The sequence below is a fragment of the Melitaea cinxia genome, chromosome 13 (assembly GCF_905220565.1).
Source record: "Melitaea cinxia chromosome 13, ilMelCinx1.1, whole genome shotgun sequence".
NCBI lineage: Eukaryota > Metazoa > Arthropoda > Insecta > Lepidoptera > Nymphalidae > Melitaea > Melitaea cinxia.
The window spans coordinates 11122063-11139627 of NC_059406.1; the positions used below are offsets into that span (position 1 = coordinate 11122063).

Below are 17565 nucleotides of genomic sequence, written 5' to 3' on the forward strand. Positions count from 1 at the left end.
ACTCCCCAAGTCAAGCGTGCGAAAAGAAGTTTCACTTCAAAAATATAGGTCGTAGATCTACGTATCTTTTCAAAGTAGGATTAGTAGGAAACTATCAACTTTTGAAATCAAATTTACCTCCGAGACAAAGTTTTAGTTTATTTACACTTTACTGTACACCATACAAATAAAATAAGCAAGCAACATTAGCAATAATTTGTAGAAAAAAAATTTAGTACCTAAGTCTTCTTTTTCTTGTACTGTATTTTTGAGTTTTGACTGCACTTGTCTTATATACTCTTTGGCACTTGTAGTTTCAACTGTGGTTTCAACTTTTCAAGTTTGTATGTTTCTATATAGTGTTTATACCATAGTACTTGTATAAGTAAGTTATTTTACTCTTTGCATAGTACTCTGTGGTTTCTAGTCCATGTTGGTGTTGTATTCTCCATGTAGGCATGTATTCTCATTAAAAAGTAGTTAAAATATCCTGTTTTGTAACATACACATGTAATTAAAGTAATAGTTACAAATCGGTATATATTTAATTTGTAATTAAACAAAGGATTTTATAGCATAATTACAATGAATATTTCAATCGAAAAGAAAAGATCAGATTGTGCAGCGTTGCCCAAAGGTTGGCAAAGGGAAGAAGTCATAAGAAAAACAGGACTTTCGGCAGGAAAAGTCGATGTGTATTATTACAGGTATTTCATTTTAAGATTCTTTATTTGAGCATAAGGAATTACAACACCACCCAAAATAGTTAATTCTTAAACAATTATTAGCATAAGTATTGCATAAATTAAGGCTTAATGCAAGTTAGGTGTTTAAAAAGTTGGAAACAAATTAAATCGTGTTAAATTCCTATAATTAATATTAATATAAGAACTACTTGTTCTTAATTATCTATTGTGTTGGATGGTGGCCAAAACCTTAATATTATTTTGAGGAAAAATGTATACTTTCTGTTACTTAAATTAAACTTTAAATAGGTGACTTATATATTGAGTTGTCTACATTTCAAAAAAAAGTCATTCAATATAATTATCTACCTAAACATTCACAATTCATTGCTATTAATAATTAACATGACTAACTGTAACACAGCTGTTTATAGCTGACCGGTCAGTGGTGACAATGAATTTTCTACAGCCCAACAGGTAAAAAGTTTCGCAGTAAACCCGAGCTTGTTCGTTATCTCGGTGATAGTGTGGACTTGTCGTGTTTCGACTTTCAACAAGGTCAAATAAACACAATGCTCCTGTGCAAGGTCAAGAAAGCTCGAGCGCAGTTTGACTACAGGTTCCCACATGTGTCATATCTTCTCACTTGTGTTGTGTTCATTAGTGCAGTCCCGCTTGTGTTACATTTTTTTATGCCCTATATTCAATAGCTTTTGTTTGTGTTCTTAGTAATATTGTTTGGAAACTTATAATCCACTTATATTTTAGGTAGGAGCTTTAAATGTATATAATGAAGTTCTTGTAGTTTATATTGATCCACCCATTATTTTTGCTTCATTTAAATGTGTTTCTTATTAGCTTTTGCCTTTTTTTCAATATTTTAATTTTATTGCACAGTGCTTCTTTTTATGCAAGCTTAACAATAACTTGTTTTGTTTTTTTTTTCTTTTAAAAGGTTATAACACATACATTAATACATCAGTGCAAATGACCTAAATATGACATAAATACCAAACAGGGTTTGGGACTGTTTAGTTGTGGTGAAAAAAATGTTATGATTATGTGCATAAATACTCTTAAAATATATCTATACCAATATTATAAAGTTGAGAGTTTTTTATGTTTGTTTCTTTAAACGCACTAATCTCAGGAACTACTAATTCAAATTGAAAAATAATTTTTGTGTTGCATATTTCACTTACCAAAAAGTTATAGGCTATATAAAATTTTAGTATTTTGTTTCCTAAAATTAATGCGAGTAAAATTGCAGGGCGCAGTCAGTTGTTTAATAAGATTAAGAGAGAAGAGTATGAGACAAAAACGAAAGATTTGTACATAATTTATAAATATATCCACTATTTGTTGCAATTTAATATTAAAATTAATTTTGAATGAAACAATATAATACACAATATTACTTCTCTGCTGAAAACAAAACAAATTTTAAATTATGATGAGAAAAATTCATATAGACAAATGAATGGATCTCATCTATGTACACATTTAATCTAAGATCTAACTGTATATAACAAGTGCCTAGAAATCATTTAGCATGACTAATACTTTGCATGTGACAATTATTTTTCATATCATTTGTTCAAAGTAAAGTAGGCACATTTTTTGTCCTGTATTGTTTTATCGTTTTAATATAAGAATTTTAAAATTATTTAATAAATAATTATTAATATATATGTGCAATCTGATTTGTAACTTAGTTTTCAGTTTGATAAAATACTACTACTAGTTACACACCATTTATGTAACGTTTGTTAACTTTTATGTAGGGGTGTTCGATCTGATGCTTCACTCGTGCCACCTATACGTCAGACAGCTTCAATTTTCAAACAGCCCGTGACAGTTTACAAGACTCAGGAGAGTAAAGTTAAAACTGATCTGAAACATGGTACACAGGAAAAACCTAAACAACTATTCTGGGAAAAGCGTTTAGAGGTATTGCTTTAATTTTTTTAAAATTATATTTAAATTTTTTATACTTCCTGTAAATTAATGAAATAAAATTTGTTCATAGGGGTTAACTGCTTGTGATGCAAATGGAGTAATTGGAACAACTTCCTTACCCAAATATATAAAGCCTCTGGGACCCTATACATCAGATGCTACGACAATACAATCTCTAGCCACAGCTTTACATGTTTCATCACAACCCATAACTGGTATATATAATTTAAGTAATAGATTCTTAATAAGAAGTGAAAAGTTTTGGAGATATGTTAGTTTATTATTATGTGATTGTTACATCTATCTATCTATATAAATAAAAATGAATGTTGCTAAGCGCATAACTGGAGAATGGCTCGACCAGCTGGCTAATTTATTTTTATATATGTTCATTAAGGTCCACGGAAGGTTTAAATACTAAAAAAAGTAATAAAAAAATTAAATTTTTACTATTAACTTTTGACACAACGAAGTCTGTCCGGGCAGCTAGACTCAACTAAATAATTTTTTTACAGTTTCATAAAACTTTATTTCTTTCTCATTAATTAATGAAAAATTACAGGTCAATCTGGATCAAAACAGACTATTATGGAGAATCCGGGTGTTTTTTTAAACCCTGACCAACCTTTGATAGCTGCGGTGACAATAACGAAGGAAGACCTTCGACGTCAAGAGGAAAGAGTAAAGCGAGCTCGTCTTAGACTGCAAGAAGCTCTAGTGGCCGCATAGGAAAACGCCGGCGACGGGACCTCCGCCGCCAACTCGGAATCCGACCTTGTCGAACAAATGCTGCCTGACTCCACGGCAGATTCTCCAAAACCCAATTCCGAGTGCACCGTCGATAGCACTAGTTAGTTAAGAATATGTATTCGTGACGTAAGTGCTAAAATTGAATCTTAAGTATTTGTAATTATTATAAAATATTAGGATAAGTTATTTAAGTACTGTAATTTGCAGCGTTTGCTGGAAATTAATAAAATAATCTCGGTATGTACAAACGTATGTGTACATTTTCGGGCCGACTGCACTAAATTGGATTATTCTTTTAATGTGTTTGTTACTGTCAGTACAAGGTTTGTATCATTACATAGTATAAAACAAAGTCGCTTCCCGCTGTCAACATGCTTAGATCTTTAAAACTACGCAGCGAATTTAAATGTGGTTTTCTTTAGTAAATAGAGTGATTCCAGAAGAAGGTTTATACATATAATACATGCATAATATAGTAGAGGAAAACTGATAGTTTTTGCAACCCTGCGAAGCCGGGGCGGGTCGCTTGTAAATTATAAAAAATATACTAACAAAAAAACACGAAGTTCCCCAGGTTAGCTAAAAAAAATGTACATTTTGTACTAAGAACAAAACCTAATTCTAATCAAAAATACTGATTGCACAGCAAAATAGTTACAGCAAAATGTTGTACGTTTAGCAAAAATTTATGTTCGTGGCTAATCACTTTAACCGACTTCAAAACAGGAAAAGGTTCACAATTCGACTGCATTTTTATTTTATGTGTGTTACTTCAGAAGTTTTCGACTGTCGACCGATTTTGATGATTTTTTTAATCGAAAGGCGGTGCTTGTCAAATTTAGCACAGCAACTAATTGACCACAAGGTCCCAATTAGATTGAGATGTAATGCCTACTTTTCTTTCTTACCTCAAATTTTTGATATCGCGTATTTACTTCATTATTTTTTCGTGTACAACTACATTGTATTACTTTTCGATCGATGTAATTGAAGTCGGTTTTTTTTTTTGGTTTGCGATCAAACACAGTTATTTAATTAATTTATCACACAAGTATTTAACATTCTGAAAAAATATTTATCAATAGTCAATCGCAGTATTGCATATTTTTTTTATAAAACGATTTCTAATTTTTTATAACTTACTGCTATTTATCTAAGTGGAACAGCATTTCATCTAAAAAAATCATCTAAATATTAATTAATTATAACACCTTTAAGTCAACGCTTAATTATAAATAGTTAAAATAGCATAGTGAGAAACTTCTATTTTTCTAAAGTATTATTGAATTATAAGAGCGGGTTTTGCTTTAATTGGACGTCCACGCTATCTTTTTTTTTTAGCCCAATAACATTTGCACATAATACAGTTCTTGAAGAATTGGGAGTAAGTACGGCCCATTCATTTAGGCGCTTATTAGTGTGAACTACAAAAAAAATATATATACAATAGTATATATAATAATACAAATAATTTTTTATTTTTTTTATTTAAAAATAAATCTTGACAAAATGGAAATACTATTTAAAAAAAAAACAACCTAAACCACCCCAAACAACTAATCATTTGATTACACAATAACATTTGCCTTACGATTTATCTGTGTATTAAATATTTATCAGATTGCCTGAAATCCACATGGCGATGTTCACAATATCGGGGCCGTGTGATACGGCAGTTCGAATTATAATTATGTATTCCGCCTTGAGCATTCTTTATAAAATGCAATTTATTACTTTGTCCATGAAATCTAAAAGACATAATGCTATACAATAGTTGTGTTTGTTTGGAAACGAAAAAAACCGACTTCAATTACATCGACCAGTAATACAACGTAAATAGACGAAAAAAAAAAAAAAAAAAAATAGCGCTAGTCGTTACTACGATTTTCGAGGGTTTCCCGCGATTTCTCTGGGATATGATGGAATCATCATCAGATCCTGGTTTCCTTATCATGGTACAACAGTTGGAATATCTCTTTTCCAACAAAAAAAGAATTATCTAAATCGGTTCATAAACGACGAAGTTATCCCCGAACATACATTAAAAAAATATATAATATATATATTTATAAACGGTCGAATTGAGTAACCTCCTCTTTTTTTGAAGTCGGTTAAAAACACATAAATTTGCTGAGCGTGTCATTTGAAATTTTTATGTCAAGCAAGTTTTGAGATGCTCAGTAGGAAACATGCAAGAATGGTTACCTATTACTGCTACAAGAAGAGTTAAATTTGCTGTGCAATCGGTATTTAACAACTTTTTTGCTTCACATCTGAGAAAAAAGTACAACACAAACTATTGATGTTATTTTTTGAAATATTTGTAGTGCTAGTTTTAATAATCAATTGGTTTATTTGCTGTGAAATAATATATGTATTTGATGTAAAAATGATTTAATTGATGGATATACACTCCGCGACAAAATTTTAGCACACTCACAAATTTCAGTACAACTTTTAGTAAGAATATTTTTTAAACTTTTGTCTGCATCATTAAAGATTGTTCAGTCAAGGCATGGTTAGAATTGCTAAGATTAGAAAGAGACAGTTATTATTTGACTATAGCTTCCAAGTATGGTCGTACGCTCGAACGAAGTCACAAAACTACATATAGCACACAAATAAAATACTGATGGATATTTTTTTATTTTATTTTTATTTTAGTAATGAGTACATCTTCTTTTATTTTTTACAACTTCGATCAGTCTTTTCGAAATTTGATATAGGTAGGTTTTTATCAATCTTGAATCAACTTTTTCTACTTATATCGAATAGCATTTTTAGTTGTTTAACACTATTAAATTGTTTACCATTTGTGTATACAGCACATGCTAACTTACCCTAATAATTTTTCTCAATATTCAGATCAGGGTAGTGTGCTATAGTTTTGTCTCGCCGATCGAGCGGCACGACCTTACTCGGAACCTATGGGGTTATAGTTAAATAATAGTTGCCTGTTTCTAATCGTTTCATGAATGCCTTTCACACACAAATCACTAACAGTCTAATAGAAAAGTCAAAAAAATAAAATAAAAATACAGACGAATTGAGGACCTCCTGCTTTTTTTGGAAGTCGGTTAAAAAGTTAAAAAATTATTGCTAGTAAGCGTAGTAATAATAAAGTGTAGTGTTCTAAGTTGTGTCGTGGACTGTTTATTGCTGTGATAAGTTTTTTGATGTAAAATTAAAAATATCCCATTTAGAATAATCAGTTTATATGTACAAATGTCATAATCAAACTAGTCAATAAACAAATTGGCACCATTCAAAATGGTATTAATTAAAATCAGTTTATAGATGTAATAACTATAAGTAGGTATAGTTCGCGTCATCTAAAAAGAACGCTGGCCTTCAAGCTGCGCAAAGGCGATTTATCGGCCTATTTGATGGTATGAGGTAGAGCGCGAGGCGTGTGTATCACATGCCGCATGCCTGCCGGTGTGCTATTGGTTGGACAGTTCGACGTCGACTCAAAATACTATCGCGCACAAAAGTTTTAAATTACGAAATAGTTTTACACAGAAAATTGAAAAAAATATATTTATAACGTATAATTTGCGTCATGTAAAAAGAGCGCTGGCTGTCAAGATGCACAAAGGCGATTTACAGTGTTACCAACTCTTGAAAAAACTTTTCCCTGCTGTCAATTTTTAACCGACTTCCAAAAAAGGAGGAGGTTCTCAATTCGACTGTATTTTTTTTATGTATGTTACATCAGAACTTTTGACCGGGTGGACCGATTTCGACAAATTTTGTTTTAATCGAAAGGTGGTGTGTGTCAATTGGTCCCATTTAAATTTATTTGAGATCTATCAACTACTTTTCGAGTTATATCTAATAATGCGTTTTTACTTGACGCTTTTTTCGTCGACCTACGTTTTATTATACCGCATAACTTTCTACTAGATGTACCGATTTTGATAATTCTTTTTTTGTTGGAAAGAGGATATCCCTAGTTTGGTACCATGATAAGGAAACCAGGATCTGATGATGGGATCCCAGAGAAATCGAGGGAAACTCTCGAAAATCCGCAATAACTTTTTACTGGATGTACCAATTTTAATAATTTTTGATTTAATCGAAAGCTGATGTTTATCATATGGTCACATATACATTTTATCGAGATCTGATAAATACTTTTTGATTAATCTTTGATAACGCGTAGTTACTTGACTATTTTTTCGTCGATCTACGTTGTATTACTCGTCGATGTAATTGAAGTCGGTTTTTTTTTCGTTTGCGAGCAAACACAATTATTATCCCTCATCTTCGTTTCGCTGACGATATCGTCATCTTTGTGGAGACGTTGGATGAGTTAGGCCAAATGCTGGCCATCCTAAACGAGTCCTCCCGACGTGTCTGTCTCTGTATGAACTTGGGCAAAATGAAAGATATGTTTAACAACCAAGTCATACCGAGACCGGTATCGGTCGATGGTACCCTTCTCGAAGCTGTTCAGGATTATATTTACCTAGGCCATAGTATCCAACTAGGCCGCAACAACTTCGAGAAGGAGGCTGACAGAATGATTCGGTTGGGCTGGGCGGCATTTGATAGGTTTCGTGGAGTTTTCACTTCAAAAGTCTTCGAGCAATGCGTCCTGCATGTGTTAACATACGGAGCCGAGACGTGGACACTGACGAAGGGACTGGTCCACAAGTCTAAAGTCACTCAACGTGCAATGGAACGGGCTATGCTTGGGGTTTCTCTCAAAGATAGGATTAGAAAAGAGACTATCGAGAGAACGAAAGTAACCGACATAGCCCACACAATTAGCAAGTTGAAGTGGCAGTGGGCTGTTCATCTTTGTCGCAGGACCGATGGCCGTTGGAGCAGACGGGTCCTGGAGTGCGGACCACGTCTTGGCAAACGGAGTGTCAGACGTCCTCCGGCCCGTTGGACCGACGATCTACGTAAGATTGCCAGTGTAGGCTGGATGAGGATTGCGGAAAACCGGGATGTCTGGCGCGAACTTGGGGAGGCCTTTGTCCAGCCGTGGACTACAATAGGCTGAATTGACTGACTGACCCTAACCTCAGAATCTACTGAACGGATTTTCATGCAGTTTCACCAATGAAGAGAAGGCTTCAAGAGGAAGGTTTACGGAACGGCTAAGTCGATTTTGATGAGTTTCACTGGAAGTTTGCCGGAAAAACTTTGTGGCACTGCATATATATATATATATATATATATATATATATATATATATATATATTTATAATATAAATATTATTTTATTTAAATGAAAAGTAAATTTTCAACAGGATCCCATAATTTGAATTTATGTGTAGCAGTTTCTTCCAAAATTCTGGAATAATTTAGTAATAAAAGTAGGATGCTAAAGATGACATTATAGAGGCTAATATTTTCAAAAATTGACAAGTTATCTCAAACAAATTTTTTATTTGTATTTAGTATTGATCAGCTCATTAATCAGACAACTTTTGTACTTTTTTAATTATTTAAATATTTATATTTGGTGATAAGACTGATAAGATCATAAATATTTTGTAACAATTTGCAAGACTGATGATTGAACAGCAGTCTTAGTAATACTGTTATGGATTTAGATATGTAAAGTAATTGAACAGCTTTAAAAAAATATGCTACCTACTTGTTGACTAGCCCGTTGGCGCAGTTTGTAGTGACCCTGCTTTCTGCTCCGAGGGTTGTGGGTTCGATTCCCACCCCGAGTCTGGGTGTAATATAAATATTTATTTATATATTTATATATGTATTATTTATAAGTATGTTTATCGAAAAAAAAAATATGTAGCTATATACCAGTCGGCTGTTACCTATAACACAAGCATTAAGTTGCTTACTTTAGGAACAGACGACCGTGTGTGTATTGTGTAGATATTTATTTATTTATTTTATTTATTTGTATGTATAGTGTACTTTTGTATCTACTTAGTGTAGTCGGCTGTTTTTACTTAGTTTTTTAAATAATATTATTAATCAAAATAAAAACAAAGATAGTTTAGATCCGATTCTAGACCACTAAGTTGTTGAAATTTGGAAAATACTATCGCATAGTAACAAACACATTTTCGTATCTCTTATTCTGAAATACTACAAGTTGTATTATAAAATGTAGTAATTTACATCTACATGCCATATTGTTTGGTATTTGGATTTAATTATATTATAAATAAATGATTTAAAGAAAATAGTTTTGGTAATTTATTTAATGAAGCAGAACCTTTAGAAGCAATATTATGAAATAGAACATTTGGTTTTAAATTTAAATCACATGCATACAAATAAAAAATTAAATATATAGTAAAAAACAATAACAAAATCTAATAATATACAATGGTTATTAATGTTTTTTAAAATTTCTTATGTAATACATACTGACTGGAAGGTATGTTTAAGAAAAATGTAGAGAAAACTTACATTCAACTAGTTTTTTAAAATTACAATAAAACTTATAAATAAAACTATTGAAGTGCTAAAATTAACATGCTTATTATATATTTTGGTCTGTATACAATCTTAGATTTGTATACATATCCTAACTAGAGCAACATATGACTAGAATTCGTATGATCTTTAATTAAAAACATTACACTAATAAAGCCAATTTTTTTGAATCTATCTATAAAATTTTTATATAAGCATTTTACAAATAATTAAGAATCTATTACAACCCCAGGTCTAAATGTAAAATGGACTCATTTAAAAAGGCCCCATGCATTATTAAACTCCAAGCAGAGATTTTTAACATTGTACTATCATTATTAAAATTACTATTTTAATAATCATCTCTCTCTTACAAATTAGCTTAAAATATTTAAATGCAGGATGATATGTAAGAAATAATTTAAATAATTATATTTATTTGTATAACACTCGAGTTAATAACTTTTTTAAAGTGTTATAATCGTACAATGATATGTCATGAGATCAATACCTAATGAGAAGAAAAATATTCATGTCCATGGATAATAATTACAATAAAAAATTGTACCTATAACAAGGTAACCTAAAAAATAACATTGTATTAGTATAGATGTAAAATCAGGCATCCTCCTAGAAATTATAAAAGTTTTCCATTTGCTATACATATTTTCAACACCTTCTAAATTAGCTATTGACAAATGGTGAGATGGTATTCTCTTTCCTATACCTATACGGCGAAAATGTTCATTTATTGTGTTTTGATCTGATGTTGGCATAGGACCTACATTCATTTTACTTGAGCATATCCAGTACAGAACAGGGCTAGCAGAGGCTAGAAGTCGGGTTGAAACTTGTATGTGAACATATAATATACAAAAAATACATAAAAATAATACATGTACAATATACACAAATAAAACAGGATCATTGGTCCCAAATCCTTTAGAATGTTGCTTTTGTTTATAAGGTACCTTACTTGAATACCCAAAAGTAAATATATTATCTTTTAGTCCAAGTCGACAACACAGTCTCAAATTGTTTTTTATATATGACAAACAATGATACAAAATAACAAAAATTATTGGTGAGGCAAGAATGAAGTTTGGTATTTGTTTTATTTTATAATATTTTAAGAAACCTACATCCCAGTAGTGACTCTGAATGTATGAATAAGACATAGGTAATGAACTGTTACACCATGGACTTTCTGCAGTACCTGGTAATAAATATTCTGTACTAGTCAAGAATTCTGGTAAGTTATGGTCACTATGAATACAAAATTTAAAGTAATTATAAGTTTGTACCATAACATATGGTATGAGTGCCACAACTACAGTCAAAAACAATGCAACACAAGATGTAAAAAGTGGCAGTAGCAAGAATGGTAAAATTAATCTATGCTTTATGGTTTTATATTTGTACACAATTTCTGGTAATGTTCTTTCTATTACATTCTTAAAGCTAGCGTACAAGATGAACCCTAAATTAACAATGCCATTAGACCGACTTATCATGGAGAAAGCAGCTGGTAATGAACTTGTAATGTCTATACTAGCAAACCTCAAAGTTTCATTTTCTGTACATTTGTACATCACGTAAAAAGACATCAATGCAAACAAAGACTCTGAGTAAGGTGCTGAAAAAAATATACTTGCTGGATTAACACAATATAAAATAACAGATTTATATGCCCTACATTCACTTCTAAGTATCCTTATACTTAAGCGATGTAGCACATCAGCGGATTTGATAAAAATTAATAAATTAACAAGAGTTGCTGAAATTAATAAAACACTATGAAAATTTAGAAAGGAACCTAAAATACTATTTAAAATATAAGCAACATATCTTACAATTAATGGAAACAAAGGAGAAAATGCCAAACAATTTTCATATGTATATCCATATTGTGCTATATGTATAAAATATTGAGCGTCCCATCTTTTGATACCACCTAAAATGATATCAACAATCACATCACCTTTAGTTTTACGCAGTGTTGGATCTTCTGGACTAATAAACACATTCGCATCATGGTCCGGTACAAGAGCGTTTGTAACAGCTTGAAGAAACAATATAAAAACCCTGGAACTGAACGCGAACCACAGAATTTTTTGTCTTGGAGTGTACATTATCTGGAAAATGTTTAAAATCTAATTTCAAATAATTCTAATACATTTTCTTAACTATAAACAAATATTGATATTGCCTAACCACTTTGAAATTTTGTAGTTTGCTTTTGTCATTTATGTTTGTCGTAATATATTCCTTCAGCCAAATATATTTTATCTAATTATGTTGTTTTCAATATTACTCTAATATAACAAAAAAAAATATATAATTTTATTTGGATACAAATTAACATTTGAAGAATAATTTATTATGAATGAATTCAAAGATCAATGCTATGCAATGCTAAATGTCATAATATGTAATCTGTGTTGTCAGTTAGAAAAATTTCAATTACTTTAATAAATGAATACTAAATAATACTTTTTTAAACTTGTCCCTTCGTCAGTGTCCACTTCTCGGCTCCGTATGATAACACAGGCTGGGCGCAGACTTTTGTCTTCAAGCATTGCGGAAGCTTCGAAGTGACTCGACGAAGCCTGCCAAGCGCCGCCCAGCCTAACCGAATCCTCCTATCGGTCTCCTTCTCGAAGTTGTTGCAGCCCCCAGTTGGATAGTATGGCTTAAGTAAATATAATCCTGAACAACTTCGTGAAGGGTACCATCGACCGATATTGAATAATATATTTTAAAAAGTAATAAATCTTAATTTTGTATTTTCATTTCAATATTTTCCCACTAGTTAGGCAAAGGCAATAGTGTGTGTTACAGCTGTGTGGTTACGACATTAAAGAATATAGCCACCTCCTCTCTTCTCGTGGGTGTCGTAAGAGGCGACTAAGGGATAAAATAGTTCCGCTACCACCTTGGAATTTATAAAGCCGACTAATAGCGGGATAACCATCCAACTGCTGGCTTTCAAATACACAGGTCGAAGACAGGCAGCAGCGTCTTCGGTGCGACAAAGCCAGTCCTGCGGTTATCAACCAGTTTGCCCAGCGTGGTGACTATGGGCAAAACACATGAGTTCGTGCCATTTTTGGTGCGAGCATAGGGAGGCCTATGTCCAGCAGTGGACTGTAATAGGCTGAAGTGATGATGATGATGATGAGTGATGAATAGTGTAAGTAGTGATCAATAAAATTTCAGCGTTTTTAATGTCTACATATAGTTTAATCACATAGTAAAATGAAACAAAAATACGATTCATCTAGTAATTCCAGCCAGTCCAGGCAAAAAGATGTCTCAGAAATTTTAGTACATGTTAATTTTTAAAACCCGCGTCACTTCTATTTATTATCTGCATTCACAGAGTTGTTTTTTTTTATACATACCATTATAAATATCGAGAAATTTCCATAGAACACTTATTCAGTGTTCATGATAACCATCCTGGTCTAAATTCCACAAAAAATACATATGAGGATTTTATTCATATCTTTGCTGTTTTAGTTAGTAGGTCTATGGGTACTTGCTATGTCAGGTAAGTAGAAACTACATCGCTGCTTTTGATGTTAACTATTTTCTTGTAACCTTGTAACTTTGCTTAATCAAGATAGCACTGGTCTACCCTATCGTATCAAAAACTTTTGCGAAGCCCATAAAAGTAACTAGCTTTGCTTAACTTACAGTTGGATACAGTGACAAGACCTAAATTGAGGGCAAAAAAAATTTTTTTTTTGCACGTTAGTACTCTTAGTATAGAGAACTAATAGTCTTGGTCAGTGGACTCGCGTCGATTTTTAGAGACTATAAGGCTAGTTCTTAAGTTTTCTAAAGTTGCGGAGTAGTACCGATGCAAGTTTAAAAAAAAATTAAAAAATATGGAATAACAAAAGCACCAGAATGGCATTATAAGCCTGTGGACATATCACTTACAAAACAAAAAAAAAAACTTGTTGTGGGCAAGGTACATTTTTATCAACTTTTGACAGAACGAAGTGTGTCTGGGCAGCTAGTATGTATATATATATATATATATATATATATATATATATATATATATATATATATATATATATATATACTAGCTACTAATATTAACTTTGGACAGCATTTTTTGGATATATCATTTGGTTTATTTTAGATTATAACCACAGTCATTTGGGTAAGGTCAACCGGGGCTATGTCGTCTACGGGGCTAAAGCGACGAATCCATTTATTGTACGAATCGCGTATTTTTGAACTACTGGTGCCATCTGTTTTCCATCTTTGGTACTAAAACTTCAAAAAGACACCACCAGATGTCGTGACCGAACACATTAAAAAAAATAACCGCCATCTTTAATCTGTCACTTCGTTCGGATACTTCCTGGTTGCCAACACGTTTTTGTGAATCGTTTTAAATCTCCGTTTCTTCAAAAGTATCTATTTTTCTTAACTGTAAGTACTGTTACTGTTTTATTGCTTTACATTTTGTTTTGATTATTTTATAGAAAAAGCTAATGATTCGGAGACAATCCGCAATTTAAAATTTGTAGGTTATGTTTTTCTTTAGGGGCTTTTGCGTCCGTTGCGTACGGGGTGATTGCGTCTATGTAACGCAATAGCCCCATTGTCAGAGGTTATAAACATTTTATTTTATGTTTATACTGGTACATAATATCTATCTAATTGAGTCGATGAAAATTGTTTTTTTATCATAGATAAACTATTTCATTTGTTTTTTAGGGTTTCCATCATGGTTCGACACTATAAACGAAAAACAACCACTAAATATGATCTTGAAACATTAAAAAAAGCTGTAGATGAAGTACGAACTGGCAAAATAAACTCGTATCAAGCGGCAAGGAAATACAATATACCTCGCACGACTATATGTGATCGAGTGAGTGGAAAAAGAGGTGTTGTAAAAGACACTCGTGGACCACCTACCGTGATTAACACAGAAAACGAGCTCAAACTAGCAAATGGTCTGCGAGTTATGGAGAAGTACGGGTTTGGACTTACGTCTAAGGAAACACTAGAGTTAGTCAGCATACATGTGAGTGAAAACAAGTACTTAACCCCGTTTAAAAACAACCAACCTGGATACGATTGGTTTGCTTCTTTCAAAAAGAGACACAATTTGTCCTTAAAAAAGCCACAAGCAGTTGAGATGTCCAGGAAAGTTGCTTGTGACCCTTTTATAGTAAACGAGTACTTTGATATCCTTGAAGAGGTTTTGAATGAACTGGGTTTAAAAGGAAGACCAGAAAAAGTTTGGAATCTTGACGAGTCCAGTTTTGGAAATGACCCAGATAAAACAAAAGTTGTTGGCGCCCGTGGATTTGCCAGTACAAGAACTATCGCCTCATCTGGCAAAGATAACGTCACGATCTTATTCACTGCCAGCGCAGTTGGTGATAAATTGCCACCATTAATTATCAATCGTGGAAAAAATACATGGGACCAATGGATGTCGGAACTAGGTTACGAAAACACATCTTATGCTGCTACGAAAAATGGCTGGATAGATTCAATAGTATTTGAAAAGTACATGTTCAATACAGTGCTGCCGCACTTAGGCGAAGATCCACCAGCGTTGTTAATTTTTGATGGTCATTCTACTCACATTCAATTGCGAATTTTGGAAGAAGCACAAAAACGCGGAGTGACGATTATTAAGTTACCATCGCATGCAAGTCATTTGTTACAGCCGTTAGACTTGTCAGTTTTCAAATCAATGAAAAATACTTGGGACGAAAAACTTGTGCAATGGCAACGATTAAATGTAGGAAAAAGGTTGCCCAAAGATGAATTTAGTCGCATTATTGGAGAAGTGTGGCGTGAACTGAATCCCATTATTATCCGGAATGGCTTCAAAAAAGGAGGTATATACCCATTCAACAGACACGCTGTACCAGAAGACAAATTTGACCCTGAGTCCCTAAAAAGATTCAAACATTTTAAAACATCCAGAAAAGAAATTCCCACTTTGAAAGAGCTGACTCTGCAAAAAGTACTCCACACGATAAACAGTAGCAGCCAGGTTCCTAAAATGCAAACACAGATCACACTGAATGAAAACAATAATGTTAATATTGAAGGTAACTTGAATGACAGAAACACACCAAGCACAAGTAAGATTAAGATCATTGAAGATCGAATTTTGCCTGCTTCAGAAAAAGTTTCTTTCGAAACTTTATTACTGCAGAAAATAAAACGAAGTGATTCTACAGTGAAACTGAAAAAAACAAAAATATCAAAAGGCTGTAAAGTTATAACAAGGGAAGAGTTTTTAGAAAAAAAAAGAAAAGAAGAGGCAGTTAAAGAAAAAACAATGACAACAAAAAAAGAAAATAAAGAACTTAAAAAAAAACATACAAAAAAAGAAAAAGAAAACAAAGATCCACAATGCAGCAAGGAAGCCCAATTATCAGATGAAAACGAAAAAGCAAAGAGAAATACTCATATCAACTTATCAAAGAAGAAAAAGACTGGTAAAAAAACTAAAAAAAGGGTCAAAAAACAAAAAAAATACATAGGTTACGAAGAAGAATCTGAAGATGAATCAGATATTAGTTTTGATGAATCTGATAAAAGCTGTGAAGATTTAGATCGTTATCGTGAACAGTATTTAGCAGAAATGGAAGATTTTGATAATTTTTCACTGTATGCGGGAAATGAAAATGAGACTGAAGATTGTTTTTCAAAACATGACGCGAATATAGTAGACGAATTTGAACAAGATGTCGGCAGAAGGAATCCAGAAGTCCACGATTGGATACTAGTGCGATTTACAACAAAAAAGTCAGTGAAGTATTTTGTTGGGAACATAATTTCTGTTAATGAAAATAATACACCCAACGTCAAATTTTTGAGAAAAATAAAGAATAGTAGGTTTATGTCTTTTCATTACCCGGACGTGGAGGATATATCCGAAATTAAACATTACGATGATATTGTTATGTTTCTTAAGAAGCCTGATATATCTCGTAGAGGTCATGTTACGTTTAAAGAAAATTTTAAAAATTACAATATCCAGTGATGTTTCGATAATGTACTATTTGTTATACATAATGTTGTGGTAATGCTATTTTGATATAAGTTCTTTTAAAATTACTTACATTAATACTCGACTTTTTTGTTTCAAATAAAAGTTTTGTTCAGTTAAACTTATTCATTGAAAGTGACAATGAGATTCTATAATTTAATTAATCTTAAGAAAACAGCACTGATTATTAAGTATTATAAAATAAGACTGTAGTTTATTGATAATTATATTATAAATGTTGTTAACATAATTATGTTACATAGAATATAAGCTTAAAGTCAAATGAACAAAAAGATCTCACGCGTTTTTATAACTCTATATAGTTTTGTAACTTTTAAATTATAATGGCAAAATACCATCTGACTCTTATTCCAATTATTCCAATAAACAGTTTATAATTTTAGGCTGTGGTTTGATTTTAAATTTAAATAAATAAATACCCAAACTTATTACAAAAAATATTGGCAACCCCTGGAATCTTGGATGGGGTGAATGCGTCTACAAGAAACAAGAAAAATTAGACGCCATAGCCCCTAATATTTTTGCTGAACTAATTATCCTTAACTTAGCGCAGTATTTAGTTTATAAGGTAATAATAAGCTACGTTACTAGTACTTCCTTAAATTATCTCTATTTAAATTTGTGAATCGCTTTTCCAAGCTCATAATACTAGTGAAAGACGCATTCGCCCCACTTGGGGTTATTGCGTATAAAAATCCCAGCTTTGGTAAAAACGTC

General features: G+C 32.1%; 3 protein-coding genes across 3 annotated transcripts; 2 read left to right on the forward strand and 1 right to left on the reverse strand.

The window, feature by feature from the left end:
- Window positions 1-342: 342 nt before the first annotated feature.
- On the forward strand, window positions 343-3622 carry LOC123659079 (methyl-CpG-binding domain protein 3). The gene is made up of 5 exons (XM_045594346.1): window positions 343-686; window positions 1135-1284; window positions 2450-2615; window positions 2695-2839; window positions 3187-3622. The coding sequence occupies exons 1-5, from the start codon at window positions 565-567 to the stop codon at window positions 3351-3353; spliced, it is 750 nt and encodes a 249-aa protein (XP_045450302.1). The 5' UTR covers window positions 343-564; the 3' UTR covers window positions 3354-3622.
- A 6276-nt stretch (window positions 3623-9898) lies between these two features.
- Window positions 9899-11914, reverse strand: LOC123658899 (GPI mannosyltransferase 2). The gene is made up of 3 exons (XM_045594189.1): window positions 10779-11914; window positions 10378-10712; window positions 9899-9930 (listed from the first exon to the last, which is right to left on the reverse strand). The coding sequence occupies exons 1-3, from the start codon at window positions 11912-11914 to the stop codon at window positions 9899-9901; spliced, it is 1503 nt and encodes a 500-aa protein (XP_045450145.1).
- A 2618-nt stretch (window positions 11915-14532) lies between these two features.
- LOC123658900 lies at window positions 14533-16821 on the forward strand. The gene is made up of 2 exons (XM_045594190.1): window positions 14533-15913; window positions 16166-16821. The coding sequence occupies exons 1-2, from the start codon at window positions 14533-14535 to the stop codon at window positions 16819-16821; spliced, it is 2037 nt and encodes a 678-aa protein (XP_045450146.1).
- The last annotated feature ends 744 nt before the right edge of the window (window positions 16822-17565 follow it).

Coding starts and splice junctions, on each gene's coding strand:
- LOC123659079 (XM_045594346.1), top strand. CDS start 565: ATGAATATTTCAATCGAAAAGAAAAGATCAGATTGTGCAGCGTTGCCC. Junction 2,616..2,694: donor TCTGGGAAAAGCGTTTAGAG/GTATTGCTTTAA, acceptor ATTTGTTCATAG/GGGTTAACTGCTTGTGATGC. Junction 2,840..3,186: donor TTCATCACAACCCATAACTG/GTATATATAATT, acceptor GAAAAATTACAG/GTCAATCTGGATCAAAACAG.
- LOC123658899 (XM_045594189.1), bottom strand. CDS start 11,914: ATGTACACTCCAAGACAAAAAATTCTGTGGTTCGCGTTCAGTTCCAGG. Junction 10,713..10,778: donor CTTGGACTAAAAGATAATAT/ATTTACTTTTGG, acceptor AGGATTTGGGAC/CAATGATCCTGTTTTATTTG. Junction 9,931..10,377: donor TACATCTATACTAATACAAT/GTTATTTTTTAG, acceptor TTTTAATTAAAG/ATCATACGAATTCTAGTCAT.
- LOC123658900 (XM_045594190.1), top strand. CDS start 14,533: ATGGTTCGACACTATAAACGAAAAACAACCACTAAATATGATCTTGAA. Junction 15,914..16,165: donor CAGAAACACACCAAGCACAA/GTAAGATTAAGA, acceptor ATACAAAAAAAG/AAAAAGAAAACAAAGATCCA.